This window comes from Bombus vosnesenskii, unplaced genomic scaffold (genome assembly GCF_011952255.1).
Source record: "Bombus vosnesenskii isolate JDL3184/JDL3185 unplaced genomic scaffold, Bvos_JDL3184-5_v1.1 scf7180000014645, whole genome shotgun sequence".
In the NCBI taxonomy this organism is placed as follows: domain Eukaryota; kingdom Metazoa; phylum Arthropoda; class Insecta; order Hymenoptera; family Apidae; genus Bombus; species Bombus vosnesenskii.
Window position 1 is genome coordinate 1 of NW_022883572.1, and position 19,511 is coordinate 19,511.

Sequence of the window (19,511 nt, forward strand, 5' to 3'; positions counted from 1 at the left end):
CTGTGCACGTATCTTTATGAATTCTATACATTATTCTTTACGTTGAGACGTGAATGATATCTAACGTTGCAGTGTTGCAAAATGTTATATCGCTGCAAAATACGTTGAACGGTTTATCGCAAAATCTACTATTTTAGCAAATAAATTTTTGGCAAAGCGATTGCTCTCTGCTCTTGTTTGTGTTATATTTCGTAGAACTTCTAAGCAATTATACTGTTATCTTTCCATTTCTACTAACAAATGAAGGAAGACTTATTTCCAAAATTCATTAAGGAATAAAACAATAAAATATTGAGTAGACTTGTACTTTATTACTCTGCTATCAAAACACGTCAACAGCAATTAATAAGAGATATAACAAGATTCTATTATGTTTCCCTCCATAAATTTCATATAATATTAATCATATAATATTCTACAACATATGACAGCGATCTTCCCAGTGCGTTTAGCATAATATATATAATTTATAAAATATATGTAACATTTCCCCTTGTAGAACATGTTAACATTTCCCCTTGAAGTCCTTAACATGCGTCATGATGTAGTCTGTATCAAATGTAGTGTCAGGTTGCACTATAACGAATAATAATATTACTGGAAAAAATGGAAAATACAAGTAACCAATGTAAAAAAGTAGGATGTCTCTTGTTTGAAGCAACACAACCTCTATACATCATCTGTTGTGTCAGTGCTTTTATATATGAGAATCATCTACAATTAATTACAACCGATCAGAATGAAATAATTACATAACTATCATACAGAATTATTTATAACACTGAGAGTAATTTAAAATTGTACGATACGATGCAAGAAATATTTTTATGTATAAAATATCGCAAATAAAAGTATAAAATAGTTTATATCAATGTAATCAGTAATTGAACGATACTATATATATCATTTGTTTTGGCAAAAAATTCTCATACTCATACAAGTCAAAAATGTAGAAAGAACGAGTTCCATCATCGGAAGATAAGTCAACGATTGCATAATTCTTGGTTTTTTGTAAAGAACTATTGCAATATTTATTGTGAAACTGTTTTTAAATATATTAGAACACTTGCGCTACTTTCATCGGTATTTATAATCTACCTTGGAATAATAACGGTAATATTTTATTGGTTATGGTAAGCAGTAGAGAACTAAGAGAACTATAGAGATTGAGGATCTCTCAGCGAAGAAAAAAAGGATATTCCTTGTCTGCAATGCCTGGAAAATATAAGCTCTCGAAAATGGGAGTCAGAAAAATGCTTTTTTTATTATTTAATTTGTAGTTTGAGGACTTTCGGTTTGGTATGGGGCTGGAATATGGAAGAAAGACTGGATAGAATACAAAGAAGATATGTGAAATTGATCTTAGGTTTAGATATGACAACACCAAATTCTATCAATATATATTGATAGAAGAATGCAAGCTAACATAAATCAAAGAAAAAGCATTAAAAAGAGCAGCAAGGTATGACGAGAAAGCCTTAGTATCAAAAAAGGAACTAGTAAAGGAGTGCATAAAGGAAAGAGAGAGAAACTGGGGAAATGGCCAAGAAGAGAAAAGAGCAAGAAAGAGAAAGAAGGGACCAGAAGAGGTGAGAAATGGAGGGACACAGATGGAAGCAAGAGAAGAGCAAGAAAGGATGACAGCAGACCAAGTTATAGAGGAAAGAAGAAAGAGAGAAGTAGAAGAGAGGGGGGAAAGGATAAGGAAATCCAAATATAACATACATTACAGAAAAATCGTCAAAGAAGTATTACCAAAGTACTCAGAAGGGAGGATAAAGTGGAAGGACAGAAGAATATTAGCAAGATTCAGATGTGGAAAGCAAAGGAATACTGGAAAGAAGAAGGAGAAAAAAGATGCAAACTATGTAAAAGGAAAGAAGAAGACCTGAAACATGTAACAGAAGAATGTGACATAACGGGAGCACCAAAGGACATAGAAAAAACACTAAATGAGACTAGAGAAGGACTAACAGAACTAAAAGCAATAATAGAGAGGAGAAGGGTAATACAAGAAGGGGCGGAACGACAAGAAGGGAGCACAGCAAGGAGGCAAAGGCGCAAAGTTGCAATAGTTTTTTAGTCATTAGTTTTTAGTTTTTTCTAGTTTTTTAGTTTTTAGAGATAGAATAATTAAGGGAGTGCAATATAATAGAATGGATAAGAGGGGAGGTAGATATATAAGAAGCGAAATAGGTATAAGGGATGTAAAACCGAAAGTTCGTCCAAAGCCGAAAGGCGCGGACTAAGCAATAATAAATAATAAATAATTTGTAGTTTACAATTTGTTCAGCTGGACATTCCGTAAATTTTTCTAGCTTAAAAAAAAAGAATGCCATGTGATTCAGTCAAAGAGAGATGTTTCGCTGAAGATGTGCCAAGAACGGGTAGAAAACGCAAAATGACGCTGCGGCAAGATATTCGTATCGTTCGCGAAATAAAGCACAATCCATTAATTACGATTCCTGAAATAAAATGAACAGCGAACTTGAAGAAACGTTCCATTCTTCTGGAGATCGACGGAAAGTGAATTCAAAATTTACGAGAATGCTCCAATGCATTACAGATTTAAGATATCAAACTAAGATAACGAGTGTTTCACAGAAGCACGACCGTCCCTATAGAATAAACTACGTCGCACAATTAGTAAAAAATACAATCATACAAAAGTATAACAATAAACACTGAAGAAAGTTCATTTAATAGAGAAATAAATTACAGTATCGATTATTAATAAAAAATAATCTTCAACATCTGGAAAATCGTCTACTAACACATTATTGAACAAAAGGGGTATCGGACAAAATATTGGACTTTTATGAAAAATAGTATTGCCATATTAGTTTTTCTAACATTAATTTATAAAATGTTCAGATATTTTTATAACACCAAAATTCACATTTTTCAACACTTCTTATATTTAAAAAACGCTTTCTTTTAAATCAAAAGTTTTTTACTTCGAGACCTATGCAATATAGTTCAGTATACTGCAAAATGTTTTTGTTGTTTTTTCCGTATTTATTTCAAGTACAGGGCAGAGAAATCAAAGTTGTTCTAGTGTCCGAATATTTTCCGGTCTGACTATATAACCGGGGATCGGCCTTATTGAGATATTCGTAAAAAATGCCGGTATCGCTACAAAGTATATTTGACTACAGTTATGCCTATTTGGCAATGGGAACGTCAGTATTAGTTGTAGGTTACCTTTTGTTTATAAACGAGAGTAAGGCGAGCAAAGGCTTAAAATAATGGCACAACATATACGATAACGATAACTACATATACGATGTGCAGCATATGCCTGCTATAACTTATCTACTATAACTTATATACTAGCTCAATAAAAAGAGAATATCATCATTTATTAAGTTTAAGTGTGGGTTAGAGTTCTCGCCGACCGCTGCAAGGTGGGCGCAAGCGGTTGCGTGAAGTAATAACAAATTAATTATACAAATAGCATGCGTAGTGTATTATAAAAATAAAAAATGAATGAGTAATTGATATTATTTTAGGAAATAGAATAATCGTTATTGTACACTTATTATAGGCGGATGATTGAAGGATTGCAAACTCAAGAGTGTCTATCACAAAATAATAACGTGCAATCCTGGACTCTTAGAGATAAAGCAAACCTATATCTTTTCAGAGCAGCCCTTCGATCAATATCGTGCTATTTTATATATTTTTCATTACTGAGTTAAACATTTTATTTTGGATATAATATTAAAGTTTAATATATTGTTTATAGCAACATACTCCAAAGTAGCGATCTTGCTCTGTCAGTTATGCATTAGAACTGGCAATTATATTAAAAAATGGGGTTGAACTTTACTGTAGGGAACTAAAAATCATTGTCTTTTTTATCTGCAATTTTGTAGTTTTCAATGTGTGGAATCCACAAATCCAAGTTTGAAATTACGGAATCCAATGACGCATACCATATGACTATGCAAAGCAAAACATCTTCAGAGTATTTTACATTTCTCTTTGGCGCCAAATGAGCTTATGTCCATTATATCATTCAATGAGTTGACGTCGCCATAAAAATTCGCACAATCCTCATCTTTGTCCCCATCCTTAGCTGGTCTCTAAATGAATTCTATTTCCTGAGTATGCATACATGTTACATTGAGTATATTATATTCGCAAAAAATTAGTTCGTACTAACACAATTGGCCGTCTAGCGTCAACCTGAAAATAAATACAGGAAACATTCGATAACTGCGAAAAGGTGCATAACACGATAAAAAGAGAGCGAAAAAACAACGCAGTGGTGAAAAAACGCAAATGAATTCTTTGGGCGCATTGGAAAAAACTGTTACCTACAGGCCTTGACACTGATATTGTTGCAATGCGCCGTTCACGCGAACTTTTACTGAACTGTCTCGAGATTCAACTTAATGTAACCAAGTTTCTTTAGAGCATAAAGGCAGCTCTGGGAAAAAAGGAGAATGCATGCACAGACTTGTAGAAAAATGCTTAAATAAGTTTACTTAATAAAGTTCTATTACAGATCGATGATTGAAACGATGTTGAAAAGCGAGTTCCTAAGGGTGGACATCCGATTTTTCGGATTTGCCACTTTTTTAAGATGAATGGAAAATTAGAAATAATTGGTGGGTACATGTTCCAAAGAAGATTCAGCACCTGTGTACTGGTCGCATCAAGTAGCAACAGGTTTTACCGTTCTTCAAGGTGGATCTCACCAGTAATGGGAGAACTCTCTAACCTGAACATACGGATAAGACCAGGCACTTGCAATATTAATGATTTTTATTAAAAAAAGGAATAAATATTTCAATTCATAGATTACTTATGCAACACTTCAATTTGCCGAAAACAAAAAAAGAGTATGAAAAAACAGTAATATTACAGCCTTTTTTTAAAAAAAGTAATCGAACTAATCCGGGTTTGCTGTATACAAGTGTCCTTGAGTCGTCAGAATGAAAAACCAAATACATGTAACCAAATACATGTATACAAAATACATGTAATCAAACACGTTTGACTCAATAGGTCAAAATGATTACCATCCACGCGCAGTCAGTGGCTCCATAAACTGTACTCATTGAAAGATCCAGAATCCAATTTATTGCTAAAATAAAGTGTAAAATACCACACAAATTTTACATAATTTTACATTTCCCCGTTTTGAAAACTGATAGATTGCAAAAAAGTGATTAATTTTTGGTTTTGCCCTAAAGCAAAGTTCAGCCAAAAACGATAATAACATAGATCCAAAATTCGTCCACATTTTCCAATTTGGGCCCGTAAACGCCATAAAAGTAGTGGTTTATTTCGTCGTATCCGAAAGCAAGTAACATTTTTCTTTTTTATTATTCTTGTGATTTAGGTTCCATGTGAACTAAAATCTCGATTAAAACAGCACACCAATACTGTTGTATACAACAGAAATGCTGAAGCAAAATCAGAAGATTTATGCAGTGACACATGATATAATAGTACTTCAAAATAACGTTTATACTGATTTATGCGAAGTAATGGTAACTGCATATGGTCCATAGGTGTTTAAATAACGTGATATTGGTAAATTTTTTGAAACAATATGCAAATAAAAATACTCTTAGCAAGTCAACGCTAGAGGAAGATATTAGAGGAAGACGTTGTTCGTATTTACGACTTGGCATGGCCTGAATACTACACGAAGATTCGTGATCACAGAAGTAAACAAGGCCCCGCGGGACTTTATTTACAAACTCCGGGTAAACAAAATAAAAATACAAAACTACCAAGAAAACAACAAGCACTCACGACGAAAGAAACAAAACGTAACGTAGTTTGATCTTTAAAAATAACGACAACAGAATTGCTGGAACCGGGAGACAGCAAGCAACACGTGTCAGCACTGTGTATGCTTACGGGCACTATATCGATATATTTTAAAACACAGCTGCAGGCGGAAAACTATGAGATAAGAAGGGTAGAATAACAGGAGCGATATAACACCCGTTCTAGGTCAGGAACCGCCTCAATTTTTATAGAAAGGATTAGGACAGTGGAAGAACGTATGGAGAAAAAGTGGAGAGAAGAATGGAGATATTACAGGGAGGATAATTGGACAAGGAGACTTATAAATGACGCTTGTATTTTTAAAAGAAGTACAGAAGGAATATTGAAGACTTTACCATGCAGAACTTGAGTGGACATGGAATATTTAACGTATATTAATAAGGCTATAATAGCTATAAGGCTATAATAATATTAATAAGGCTATAAATAAAGGCTATTAATAAGGAGGCCCACTCAAGATGCTGGGATTATAATGCTGAAGAAAATGATGCGGAGCATGCGTTGTACCACTGCCCTACGTGGATCAATGATAGAACAGTACTAGAAAAGTACTTGGGCATGCAACTCTGCTAAAGTACCTGGAAGAGAGAAGCTGGATGATAATCACTGGAAGAGATAAAGAAGGGGAGGAGTGGACATATATGGGGAGGGAGGAAACTCAGTAATAGATTATGTGATTGGAAATCAGGAGACGACAGAAGAAATAATCGACATGAAAGTAGGAAAAAGAACAGGGTCGGACCACATGCCGTTAGAAATAGAAATAGGGGGCCGGAATTACAACAAGTGAGGAAAAGAAAGAAGAAGAGAAGGAGAAAAGGGAATGAACAAACTAAAGTGTGGAAAAATACCTGGAGGAATGTAAAGGCTGGACCTGCAAGGGAAGAACAGTAGAGGAAATGTGGACTGAAATCAAAAAGAAGATAAATGAAGCAATGCCTAAGCAGAAAGTGAAGATAAGGAAATGGGGCATGAGGGAGAAAGTGTGGTACGACAAGGAGTGGAAAGAAAGGAAAAGAGAGATGAGAAGGAAGATGACAAAGTTTATGAAAGGAAAATGCAGCAGAGAAGCGCTCACAGAGGAAAAAAGCCATTCAAGCAGTGGTGTAAACAAAAAAGGAAAGACACGAAGAAGAAGGAATGTAGAAAATAAAGAGGATCAAAACAGAACAAGAAGCGTGGAAATATATAAATAAATACAGAAGAAGTAGAGATGGTATAGATGAGGATATAAGCGAAGAAGAGTGGAAAAATCACTTTATGGAAATTTTAGAAGGGACAGAGCACAAAGAGGGCAGAAAAACGGGGCATAGAAAGGAAGAGAAAATAACGGAGGAGAGAGAAGATGTTGCGTCGGACAACACTCTAAACCAGGCCACACACCTCGGGCAAGATGGCAGCCAGATGTCTTCGGATCCTTACTGCGTACCCTCAATAGTCTCAAGTGCCCTCCGTAAATCTCAGGAATTTATCTCGAGGGCGGTTAGCATCCTTCTTCACCCACCACCATAGTAAATAACCAATTAACAACGAAGCCTATTTCCCTCACTCTCTTAGCCAAAATCGTCATCAACAAATCCGATGGTCCCGTGAGCTAGACACACCCATCCTTAGCTTTCCTCCACCACAGCATCGTCACCGAACTGCACTGATTTTCCATCTTTCAAACAGTCAACATCTTTTGACCGGGCTTACACCTGTAGAGCAGCCACTCACTTATCTTATACATACGCACCAGCGTAACTATCTTCCTTAGAAAGTTGTTGGAATAAATTGTGATTTATAACTTATTATACAGTGTTACATTCATTGAACCACCTCTATTATCTTAATCGAAACAGGGGAACGACTATTTCGCGGCGTCGATTAACCGAATCGTAGCGAGAATGTACGTCTCTCGCTGACGCGTTTTCCTAGCAACCGCGTCTCTCCGCGAACGATCGTAACATTTTGGTCCCTTGAGCCGGATTCAGTGGCAAGTGAAAAGTGTGAACACGTAACCGGTCGAATCATTTTGGTCCTTCGAACCGGATCACGTGTCAAGTGAAAAATGCACGCCAGTGACACCCACTGCCATACGGTGACGAGTAACATTTAAACTCACAACCACGAGGTAAGCTCGTTTATTGCATTGTCTTCATAATCTACTATACCAATGGAGAACACAGACAAAATTACCTCCTTGCATCGGAGACGAGGCTTTCAAATCGGCCGATTTACTACTCTATCTACACAACGGTACCAACTTCCTTGGCGCCAACAACGAATTACGAGAGCTCTGAAACCTTCTGCAGTCCGACGATCATAAGGTAAAGGTTCAGTCCTTTTTAACCGACCGACGGATCGAATGGCGCTTCATTCCTCCCAACTCACATCACTTCGGCGGGTTGTGGGAGGCTGCAGTGAAATCCTTCAAACCACATCTCAGACGTATCGTAGGTAACGAGCTCTTAGCGCCCGCTTAGCCGCGGTGGAAACGCTAGTTTCCCATCGATCACGAAGGTTAAGCAATGGTCGCCGCGGCACGGACAAGGATGGGTGACCGTTCGGCGGGCGCTGACGAAGAGGAAGGAGGCGCACCGAAGCCATTTTTCTGGGACTATCCAAGGAGCACGAGGCAGGCAGAAGCCCCCGGGACACAGGACTACCCTGGGAAACACCGATGGATCTGATATTTCTTATAGTCGGGTGGCGGCTGGCCGGTGTCCGCGGCACTAGCCAGTTCGCCGATCCGGTGCGGAAATTTCGGAGAAGTTGGTGGCCCCCACGCCTGTTAGGACCACTCACCACCTCATCACAAGGGGCTCCCTGGCACACCTGCACCAGCTCTGACCGGATCAGGGTGTGAAGAGTGAGCGGCACCAGGACAGGACACACCGTTGACGACCTCGGCAAAAAAAAACCAAAAACAAGAAACATGGATATAGAAAACTTAAGTAACAAAGTTTGCGGTGCAGGGGAGGGATACTCCAGTACCGGCGCAGCCGTGGGTAGTGAAGTGGGCCCCACTGCGTCGACAACTCGCGACCACGGCCGTTCGAGGGTGGACCGCCAGGCCCCCGGACGTGTTTCTACGCCTGGCGATGGAACAGGAGACAGGAGGAGGACAACAGGAGGACAACCGGAGGACAACCGGAGGACAACGGGAGGACAACCGGAGGACAACAGGATGGAAACGGCGGAGGAATCTCCGAGGAGGGTGACAAGACGCTCGCTAAGAGCCGCGGACAGGCCGGAGGGCGTCTTTCTCACACCAGCGAGGCTGGATGATGGCACATCACCAATGGCAGGAGGATCACGGGCGCGAGCGAGGTCCGACGACGAGGATCCGACCGCCTCGATCACCTCGCGCTCGGCTTCGGCGGAATCCAGGGGGAAGAAGAGGAGAATAACAGCCACAACCCCGGAGGTGTCCGAAGAATTAGAGGCGGAGATGAGGACGAGCTCCCCGGCAGACATCAGCGCGGGCCTGACGATGCAGGTGTCCGAAATAATGCACGTCGCGACGACGTCCTCAAAGCTCAAGGGGACCTACATTAGATCCCTGAAGAACGCGGCGAGTTACATCACCGCCGTCTGGAACACGGAATCCTCGAGGAGGACGAGACCAGCGCGAGACACCGACGACGTAGACACGAGGCTGTCCGTGCTGGAAAAGGAGAACGCAGCCCTCCGCCAGGAACTAAGGAGACTGGCTGCTCGAGTCCACGAATGCCCGCGATGCGCCAACGCGACGCCCGAATACGACCGTCCTCCACGAGAAGATGGAAACGACAGGACACGCCTAGACGCCCTAGAAAGAGTAGTCCGAGAACTGGGATCCTCCATTCTTAGGACCATAGAGGAACCATTCGGGGATACGCGATGGCAACACCCCCCCGAAGCACGACCGAGCAAGGACCACTCCGTCGATCCCCGCGCCGCCCAACCGACGTCGCCCCCAAGGGAGCAGGAGGATGGGGGCTGGGAACTGGCGGAAACAAAAAAGAAAAGAAGGAGAAGGAGGAAGGCGAACGGGACAAGGACAACCGTCGCCGCCGAAGGAGAGGCGGCAAGAAGAGGACCGACCGCGCCACCACCGACGCGGGCACGGCAGCAGCAGCCCCAGCCTGGCAGGACGGCAGGCGCACCGAAACAGAGTGCCCCCGCAACGCAGAAAGGACCACTGAAGACACCCAAGGTGGCCACGCCCCCTCGCGCACCGCGAACATCCGCGGTGACCCTGACGCTGAACGAGGGAGCGAGGATGTCGTACGCCGACGTCCTGGAAGCGGCCAGAACAAGGACCCCGCTTTCGGAGCTCGGAATGGAACGTCTAGAAATGAAAAAGGCGATGACGGGGGCCATCATAATCAAAGTCCCTGGAGACAAGGACAGAGGAAAGGCGACGCTACTGGCGACGCGTCTGGCCGAGGCGCTGGACCCGACGCCGGTGAGAATCGCCACTCCAACCAGGATGGCGGAGCTACGAGTGACCGGGATAGACATCTCGGTCAAGAGGGAGGAACTGCAGGAAGCACTGGCCTCGGCGGCAGGATGCGGCAGCGCGGAGGTACAGGTGGGCGAGATCGGCGCCACCAGAGGCGGCCTAGGGACGGCATGGATCAAGTGTCCGGCAGCAGGAGCCCGCAAGCTGGCCCAGGCAGAGAAGATAGCTACCGGCTGGTCAACCGCGAGGATAAGGGCCATCCCGAAGCGGCCGTTGCAGTGCTTCAGGTGCCTGGAACTGGGACACGTACGCGCCACCTGCGTATCCAGCGAAGACCGAGGGCACCTATGCTACAGGTGCGGCGGAAACGGACACCGCGCCAGAGACTGTCCCGCCTCCACTCCCAAGTGCCCCCTGTGCAAGTCGCTCGGGGCGCCCGCGAACCACAGGATGGGCGGAGAGGCATGCACCCCACCGAAAGTCAAGAGAAAGCGACCGATCCGCCAACCAGCAGCAGCAGCAGCAGCAGCAGCGGGAAGGGACACCAGGAAGCGCCGCCGAACCAACAGCGGCGGACGGCCGGGAGGAGGCCATGGAGGTGACCACATAATTCAAGCGCCTCCTGCAATGCAACCTCGGTAGGTCGAGAAGGGCGCAAGATCTGCTCCTTCAGACCATCCGGGAGAACGAGGTCGCCCTGGCGGCGGTGGCCGAACCACATCGCATTCCCGACTCGCCCAACTGGGTCGGGGACCTGGACGGATCCGCAGGGATAACGTGGACGGCAGGCCCGGGCGTCCTGCTGGACAGTGGCAGCGGCTTCGTCGCGGTTGAGTGGCAGGGAGCAGCGGTGGTGGCGGTATACGTCTCCCCAAACATCGACCTGGCCGCGTACGGGGACTTCCTGGATCGAGTAGGCGAGTGCATCGGAAGATGCCTCCCCCGCCAAGTACTCGTCCTCGGGTACTTCAACGCCCACTCGACGCAATGGGGAAATCCCAGGACCAACTCTCGAGGAAGGATGCTCACCGATTGGGCAGCGGGTCTGGGGCTCCTGCTGGCAAACAGGGGCTCGGCGAGCACCTGCGTGGCGCGGAGAGGATCCTCGGTAGTGGACATCACGTGGGCCACCCCGGAGCTACTCAGACGAATCCACGATTGGAGGGTGGCCGAGGGGGTGGAAGCGCTATCCGATCACCTCTACATACTGATGGAGGTGGCCCTGGGGGCCGAAGACGACGCCGGAGGACGACGACGACCGGGAGAAAACCGCCGCCGCCCGCCACCGCGATGGCGTTTCAAGGAAAGGGACAAGGAGATGCTACGGGCGGCCACGATCGTATCCGCCTGGAGCTGGGACGCCCGACGGACAACCGAGCAGGAAAGCATCGACGAGGAGGCGGAGGAGCTCCGAAGATACATGTGCGCGGCGTGCGACACCTCGATGCCGCGCTCAGTCCCGGGGGGGGGGGGAGACGCGACCAAGGAACGTACTGGTGGACTCCGGAGATCGCGGAGATGCGAGAGAACTGCGTTCGGGCCCGCAGAAGATTCCTAAGGGCCCGCCGTCGCAGGCTGACGCGCGACGAGGAACAGATCTCCAGCTGCTACGAGGAGTACAGAGAGGCGAGACGCACTCTTCAGCGGGAGATCAAAACCGCGAAAGCTCGGTGTTGGACGGAACTGATCGAGGAGGTCGAATCCGACCCGTGGGGACGGCCCTACAAAGTAGTTACGAAGAAGCTACGACCCTCGGCGCCCCCACTGACCTCGAACATGGATCCGGCGTTGCTGGACAACGTCATCGGGACGTTGTTCCCGCTGGAGGACACGGACACGAGCCAACCAGCGCCATCCTCCCCCTCTGTCGACGACGACGACGACGACGACGAGGAAGCAGCGACGACGAGGAGGCAGCGACGACGACCGCAACAGGATGGAGCGAAGAACTGCGAGTGACCGAAGAAGAACTCTTCGAAGCAGCCAGGAGGATGGCATCCCGCGACGTGGCACCCGGTCCGGACGGAATACCGGGCCGAGCCTGGGTGGAGACGATCGTCACCATGGCTCGCCGCCTGCGACACCTGTTCACCAGATGCCTAGAGGAGGGCGTCTACCCCCGGTCATGGCGGACGGCTAAACTGGTTCTGCTGCGGAAAGAGGGCCGCCCGCCGGACTCGCCGTCCGCTTACAGGCCGATATGCCTGCTGGACGAGGTGGGCAAAATGCTCGAAAGGATCATCGCCGCCCGGCTGGAGGCTCACATGACCGAGAGGGCGCCCGGATGGCACGACAGCCAATACGGATTCCGCCGCGGCCGCTCGACCGTGGACGCGGTGAAGAGGGTGAAGACCATGGCCGAGGACAAGGTCTCTCGAGAAGGGGTGGCAGTAGCGGTATCACTCGACGTCACCAACGCCTTCAACTCGATCCCCTGGCCCAGGATCGTGGAAGCCCTGCGACACTTCGAGGTCCCGGCGTACCTGGTAGGGATCATCCGAGCGTACCTGACCGACAGATACATTGTCTACGCCGGAAAGAACGGGGAGGAAAGAAGACGGATCGAGCGCGGCGTTCCGCAGGGGTCGGTGTTGGGACCGATACTCTGGATCACGGCCTACGACTCCGTCCTCCGATGTCCGATGCCCCGGGAGCAGGCATGGTGTGCTACGCCGACGACACCCTGGTCATGGCCGGGGGACGGTGGTGGCACGACACGGCGAATCGCACGGAGGACGCCGTGGCGTGCGCGGTGCGCGCCATTCGAAGGCTCGGCCTGACGGTGTCGCTGGCCAAATCCGAGGCACTGTGGTTCTTCGACCAGCGACGAAGAGGAACACCTCCTCCCGGACTGTCGGTGAACATCGGCGGAGAAGAGGTCCCGGTGAAACGCCAGATGAAGTACCTGGGTCTCACGATCGACAGTGGATGGACCTTCGGACCGCACTTCGAGCAACTGGTCCCGAAGGCGACGGCCGCAGCCAACGCCCTGTGCGGCCTCCAATCGGCGGAGCAGGATCGAGAATCCGCCGACTCTACGAGGGAGTGGTTTGGTCCCGAGTCCTCTACCGGGCACCCGTCTGGGCCAGAAGCTTGACGGCCAGTCGCCGCAGCCTGACCTTGCTGCGGAGGCTGCAGAGGACGACCGCTATCCGCATAGCGAGAGGCTACAGGACGACATCGTACGCGTCGGCGACCGTGCTGGCGGTATCCCCCCCGTTCGAGCTGCAAGCCCTGGCGCTCGAACGCGTGTACGAACACCAGAGGGGCCCGACGCCATCGACCGCCAGCCAACCGGCCCCGAACATCCGGGAGGAGGCGAAGAAGGAGACGTGGGAACGATGGCGCTCGCAGCTGATCCAGGAGGACGCCGTGCGGCCGCACCGGGCCGTTCGCGCCGTGCTTCCCAACTGGGAGGCCTGGAGGGATCGAGGCGGAGCGCCGCTGACCTTCAGGATGACGCAGGTGCTCACCGGCCACGGAGTGTTCGGCGAGTACCTGCTAAGGATTCGGCGAGAGGCGACGTCCGTCTGTCACCACTGCGAGGAAGAGGAGGACACGGCGCAACACACGCTGGAGTTCTGTCCGGCGTGGGCGGAACCACGACGCGTCCTACGGCTCGAAATCGGCGAGAGCTTAGCCCCCGAAGCGGTCGTCGCGGCCATGCTCAGAGGGCGCCAGGAGTTCGCCGCCATCCGCACCTACTGCGAGCAGGTCATGCTGGCGAAGGAGCGGGCGGAAAGAAACCGGGAGCGAGCTCGCGATCCGTCCAGGACATCGCAGCGCCCGAGAAACACAACGGCGCCGCCGCGGCCACCGTAGGAGCGCGAAGAACCAGGAAGAGGCGTCAGGGGACGGGGTCCCCAGGATGACGCGGCAGGAGCGCGGCGCTAGGGGGCGTGGCCCTCAGCGGTCCAAGAAGAACAGGACGCCTCCCTTCGACAAAAAAGAGAGATAGACGCCCGGGGGTAACCGGTAGTAATTCGGGAGAGATCCAGGGTGCATCTCGACTCAGGCGTCAGGACAGGTCACCGTGGAGGTTTTAGCCGGTACGAATCCGGCACTACCCAGCGCCCTCTCCCCGGAGGGGTTGAAGGTTTCTTCCACGAAAAAAAAAGTAACGAGCTCTTAACATTTGAAAACTTCAACACACTCATCATTGAAATCGAGTCTACCCTCAACTCCCGTCCGCTGACTCCAATATCATCAGACCAAAACGATCTTCTTGTCCTTACTCCCGGTACTTCGGTGATTCATTAACAAGTTTCCGAGAACGAGATTTCAGGGACACTCCATCCAATCGTCTCTCCAGCTGGCAACATATTCAAAAACTCAAACATTTCTGGCGCCACTGGCATCGAGAGTATCTGAACGAGCTGAACATCCGAAACAAATGGAGTAAGGGCAGTCACGACATACGAGAAGGCGCCATTGTCATTCTCAGAGAAGACAACGTTCCCCCAATGCAATGGCCACTGGGCAGAATCATCAAGATCCAACCCGGCGCAGACGCATCATGCGGATGGCTACCGTTCGATCGGAGCATCAAGCGGATGGTACCACTCACTACCATGCAGGGATACTGGACGAACGACTGAAGGCAGAGATTGAAAAGAAACGGAGAGAGCCAATTCGGATTCAGAAAAGGAAGAGAAGTGACCGATACGGTTTATGTAATAAACCACATCACAGACAAGCAGCTAGATGTGGCGACACTCGACCACGGAAATTTCCAACGGCTTCGCGGCACAAAGCGCTATACCTTCAAAGCGTAAGGCCGACAGGCCTAATGTACCATCGATATCCTTACGACTTTTTCGCCGAATATTCGGTAGAATGCATACGTGGCAACCGTCGCGGACTTCTGATAAACGCGCGCGTAGTGGGGATATCGAGGGGCAACAAAGGAAAGAATCTGTTCGGTTTTGAACCAAAAAGATTCATTTTGCCCCGAGCCGCGAAGTGCGAAAGGTTAAGAGAAGCAAACACAATTAGAGAAACGAGTCGTTAAAACTACTCTTGAGAGTTCAGTTTTAATCGTTACTTGTTATTAATTGTTGCTAAACGTTAACCGTGGTTAAATGTTATTTGTTGTTAATTGTTAAGAGTCTAATTAAACGTTATTGTTGAAAATCAAGTGTATTTTCTTGCGGGCACCTTCACGGACGGTCACCTTCACGGACTGTCACCTCATAAGTGTGAATAAATAGCTTGGTTGTTAAACATATCCAAATGTTCCTTCAGTACCTATCACGACCTATCCATCTCATAGGTGAAGAAAGAGGGAAATTATATACCTGCCTAAGAGCGGCGTTCGACAGACTAAACAGAGAGAAACTGGAGGAGAAAATGAGGAAAATGGGGATTAGTACAAGTGTACTCATCGAATATTACTGTTAATAAATATTGATTGTTGAATACATCTGAGTATTTCTTCCGCACCTATCACGACATCCCACCTCATGGCCATGAAGGGAAAAGAACAAGAAAGAGAAAGAAGGGACTAGAAGATAATAATAATAATAATAATAATAAGAAAGGATGACAGCAGACCAAATTATAGAAGAAAGAAGAAAGGAAGAAGCAGAAGAGAGGGAGAAAAGGATAAAGGAATCCAAGTATAATATACACTACAGAAACATAACCAAAGAAAAATTACCAAAATACTTAGAAGGGAGGATGAAGTGGAAGGACAGAAAAATACTGGCAAGATTCAGATGCGGAAACGAGACTAAAGCAAGGGAATACTAGAAAGAAGAGGGAGATAAAGATGCAGACTATGTAGAAGGAAAGAAGACTTGAGGCATGTAATAGAAGAATGTGAAATAACGGGAGGACCAAAGGACATAGGAAAAACGCTAAATGAGACTGGAGAAGATTTAACAGAACTGAAGGCAATAACAGAGAAGAGAAGAGCAAACGACAGGAGTGATGCACAGCAAGGAGGCTAAAGACCAAAGTTGCAATAGTTTTTTAGTCATTAGTTGCTAATTTGTAGTTTCTACTTTTAGTTTTTAGAGGTAAAATTAGCAAGGTAGTGCAATAGAATAGAGTGGAAAAGAGATGTAAGAGATGTAAAACCGAAAGTTCATTCAAAGCCGAAAGGCACGAACTAAGCAATAATAAAATAAAAGAATAATACAAGAGGATCCAACAGACCAACAGGCGATCAACATTGTGTAGTAAGCCCAATTATCATAAGAGGTAGAAACGCTACTATTCACTTCTAAGGACGTAGGAACGCTATCAGTGATGTCTAAGGATGCAAAGCCTTCAGCATTTATATTTATATAATCAAATAATAATCAAATCTATCTGCCAAGCAAAGTAAAGGGTAAAGAAAAAAACAAAGAAAAGAGGGAACATTGTAACAATCATCTCGGAACAATGTAAAAGTCAGGTCGAACAAGAACATGGGTACATGAAATTTGCATAAATGTTGAGGACTGATGGTTTAACTAACTAGCACTGTTCATTAGATTAATTATATGATCTCTTACGTCGTATCGCAACTTATTCCGGTTATGTCCATGAAGTGTGAGTTATCTGTAAAATTTAATCGTAGCGTTTAGCTTCCCTTCATAGACTTAGCTTATTGTAGTTCGTATCGTTGTCGTCTGTCTTGGAGCCTATATATTCATGCACACCATCAACAGAATGTTTGGATCTCTCATAAAGCGTCTTTTAACTGTTTTGCCAACCGATGCACTGATAAGGCGCTTTACTCCAACACTCACTGCTGAAGTCATGAAGACATGGATTGCATTGGGTGATCGACAGAACGACAAGTTTTTGAAATTGCATGATCGTCCCGCGGCCTACTCTAAGAGAGCGTCGAACGATAACACCGCGCTCCTTTCTATCTGCCTAGTCGTCAAGTCACTTCAAGTCCGTTCGAATCTATCAGTTTAGAGAATCGGTACCAGTGCACTTCGCTGGGCATATGTTCTCGTACACATTCGCGGGACATTCTCTTCATATTAAACATTGTAGAAACAAACTATGTGTGGGCATGATTAGCCTATCGTGCAGATAGCTAGAGAAAGAGAAAAAGAGAAAAAAGGATTAAAAAATTCAAAGGAAGGAAGAAAGCGATTTGGAAAAGAGAAAAAAAGGGCTGAAAGCCGAAAAAACATTTCTTGACTTGGGCGAACTGGAACGCCCAAAGAACAAAAAAGAATGTAAGACAATTAATGGGGAAAATTAATTTTTATTATAAATTTATGGAAGATGCCTGCAAATTCCTGGAACCACTTCATAACTTATTAAGGAAAAATGTCAAATTCATCTGCAATGAAGAATGTGAGAAGTCATTTCAGAGGATCAAGGAACATGTCTGTTCAAGTCCGGCCCTAGCAACATATGAGCAAAACAAAGAAATATTCATTTATACAGATGCAAATGGTGATGGTTTAGGAGCCGTTTTAAAACAACCCCAAGATAACGGTATGTTACACCCGATTGCGTACTTCTCAAGAAAACTGAAACCAAACAGATGAAAGCAATCTACCTCGAATGCCTTCCTCTTAAAGAAGCGATTCAATATTGGCAACATTACACATTACTGTTGCTTTGCACAGAATGCTTGATATGAAATGAACCTTATAGCGATAGCGTTCGTAATGAGAACTAGCTGCAGTACGTATATAGCAGCAGATGGGTTCACGAAAATTGCATCAGGTCTAATATGGCGTTCTGCGTGTACATCAACTGTAACTCGAATGATACACGTTGCTGAACCGAATAACAAGCGTATCAACTAAAAAATTGTAAAATAGAGATAACAATGAAGTGTTTGCAAGTGATCTTAGTTAATATATCTTGAACTTTGTTGCTGTATTTTCGATGATAGCGACTAGTGTTATTTGCAAGAATTGCAAAAGAAAATTCAATCTTCTAGAACCAGAAACCGCGGCTTAGGTTCCAAAATTGCAAGTAAGTGTGAGTACTGGATGAAATTTTTCAACTCATCTCCACTAATTGGCAATGCCAATCCATACCAAAAGTCATCTGAAATAAATCGCAGGATTGTGTTGGCGACTTTTAGAGAACGGAATGGAAAAGATAAATTTATTTTGTGGGCTAATGGATATTTTTCAGGGATCGGCTATCAATAGATACTATGGCTGTCCGGAAAATTTACATTCTGTTGTCTTACGGGTATCTAATCGTCCAATTTCGAGAGCTACCGAAAAAGACAGAAGAAAAGTTAGCGTTTCGGAAGAGAGAACGCCAGGAATATGAGAGAACTGAATTTTTCGTTCGGGCTTGCTACACTCCTCGGGAAACACAGTAAGAATGTGCTTGATATAATTGTAAAATCTAGGTTTCCCAATCTTGCAGCGTTGCATGGGAGAATAAAACGGGCACAGAACAGTACAATGATTAGTATGAAGGTGACAAAGATAATTGCACTATAAACCATATCAGTGCTGATAAAGTGGAAACTTATGTCATCACAGAAATGTTTATGAGATCAGGAAAGAAACATCATGCCAAGTATAGTACATGTATTGGAGATGGAGATAGCGAAACACATAAAGACATTAATCCATACGAAGACATTGTTGTTTAAAAGAAAGAATATGTTGGTCATGTATAGAAACGAATAGGCACAAAGCTAAAGGACGCCAAATAATGTTAAATAAACTGTTTTCGGATAATTACAATAGCGTTTTCACAAAAAGTGGAATTTCTAACTTGAGAAGGACAAACACAATAATTTGTAAATGTCCTAGGAATAGCGAAGAGTATAATCCATGCATGTTTTAAACCAGTTAAAGCTGGATTCCAAGTCACTTTACACAAAGTTCATCTGAAACAGAACTTTTGTTTGTAATTGCTTTTGTTTGTATTTGCTTTTTAGATGAATATAATTAAGTGCTGTGGTCAAAATCTGAACCCTCGTCAATATTTTATTGCCGATCTATTAAATTTGTATTTATGAAAGAAAATGAGGCATTGGTTAGGGAAGAAGGTAATAATGGAAATAAATAATCTTTCTCCCAATACATACAATTCAAACAATGATAATATAAAAGTTATCTTTGCTTTGCGCTTAGCCATGTTATACGGTAGCGTTGGTAATATTTTATCAAATATAAATGTTGGTCCCAAAATGTTGTACCGGTGGAGAATCTTCAAAGAAAATGAATTCGATAGAAATTATTCAAAAACCTCGCGTGTGCAGATATGTCGACGTTAGCACGCGAGCTAAAAATTTAATCGTAATTCGACCGTGCCAGTTTGTCCTTTCAGGAAGAAAACAACT

The 19,511-nt window shown here is 45.3% G+C and overlaps 1 protein-coding gene across 1 annotated transcript; it reads left to right on the forward strand.

Annotated features, from left to right (window-relative positions):
- The first annotated feature begins 8,728 nt into the window (after positions 1-8,728).
- Positions 8,729-12,199, forward strand: LOC117240471. The gene is made up of 5 exons (XM_033506499.1): positions 8,729-9,991; positions 10,142-10,439; positions 10,528-10,838; positions 10,914-11,153; positions 11,309-12,199. The coding sequence occupies exons 1-5, from the start codon at positions 8,729-8,731 to the stop codon at positions 12,197-12,199; spliced, it is 3,003 nt and encodes a 1,000-aa protein (XP_033362390.1).
- The last annotated feature ends 7,312 nt before the right edge of the window (positions 12,200-19,511 follow it).

Excerpts from the sequence above, each read along its gene's own strand:
- LOC117240471 (XM_033506499.1), top strand. The coding sequence starts at position 8,729 with ATGGATATAGAAAACTTAAGTAACAAAGTTTGCGGTGCAGGGGAGGGA. Across the intron at positions 9,992-10,141 it reads GACCACTGAAGACACCCAAG|GCGATGACGGGGGCCATCAT; the intron begins GTGGCCACGCCC and ends GAAATGAAAAAG. Across the intron at positions 10,440-10,527 it reads GTGTCCGGCAGCAGGAGCCC|GTGCCTGGAACTGGGACACG; the intron begins GCAAGCTGGCCC and ends GCAGTGCTTCAG.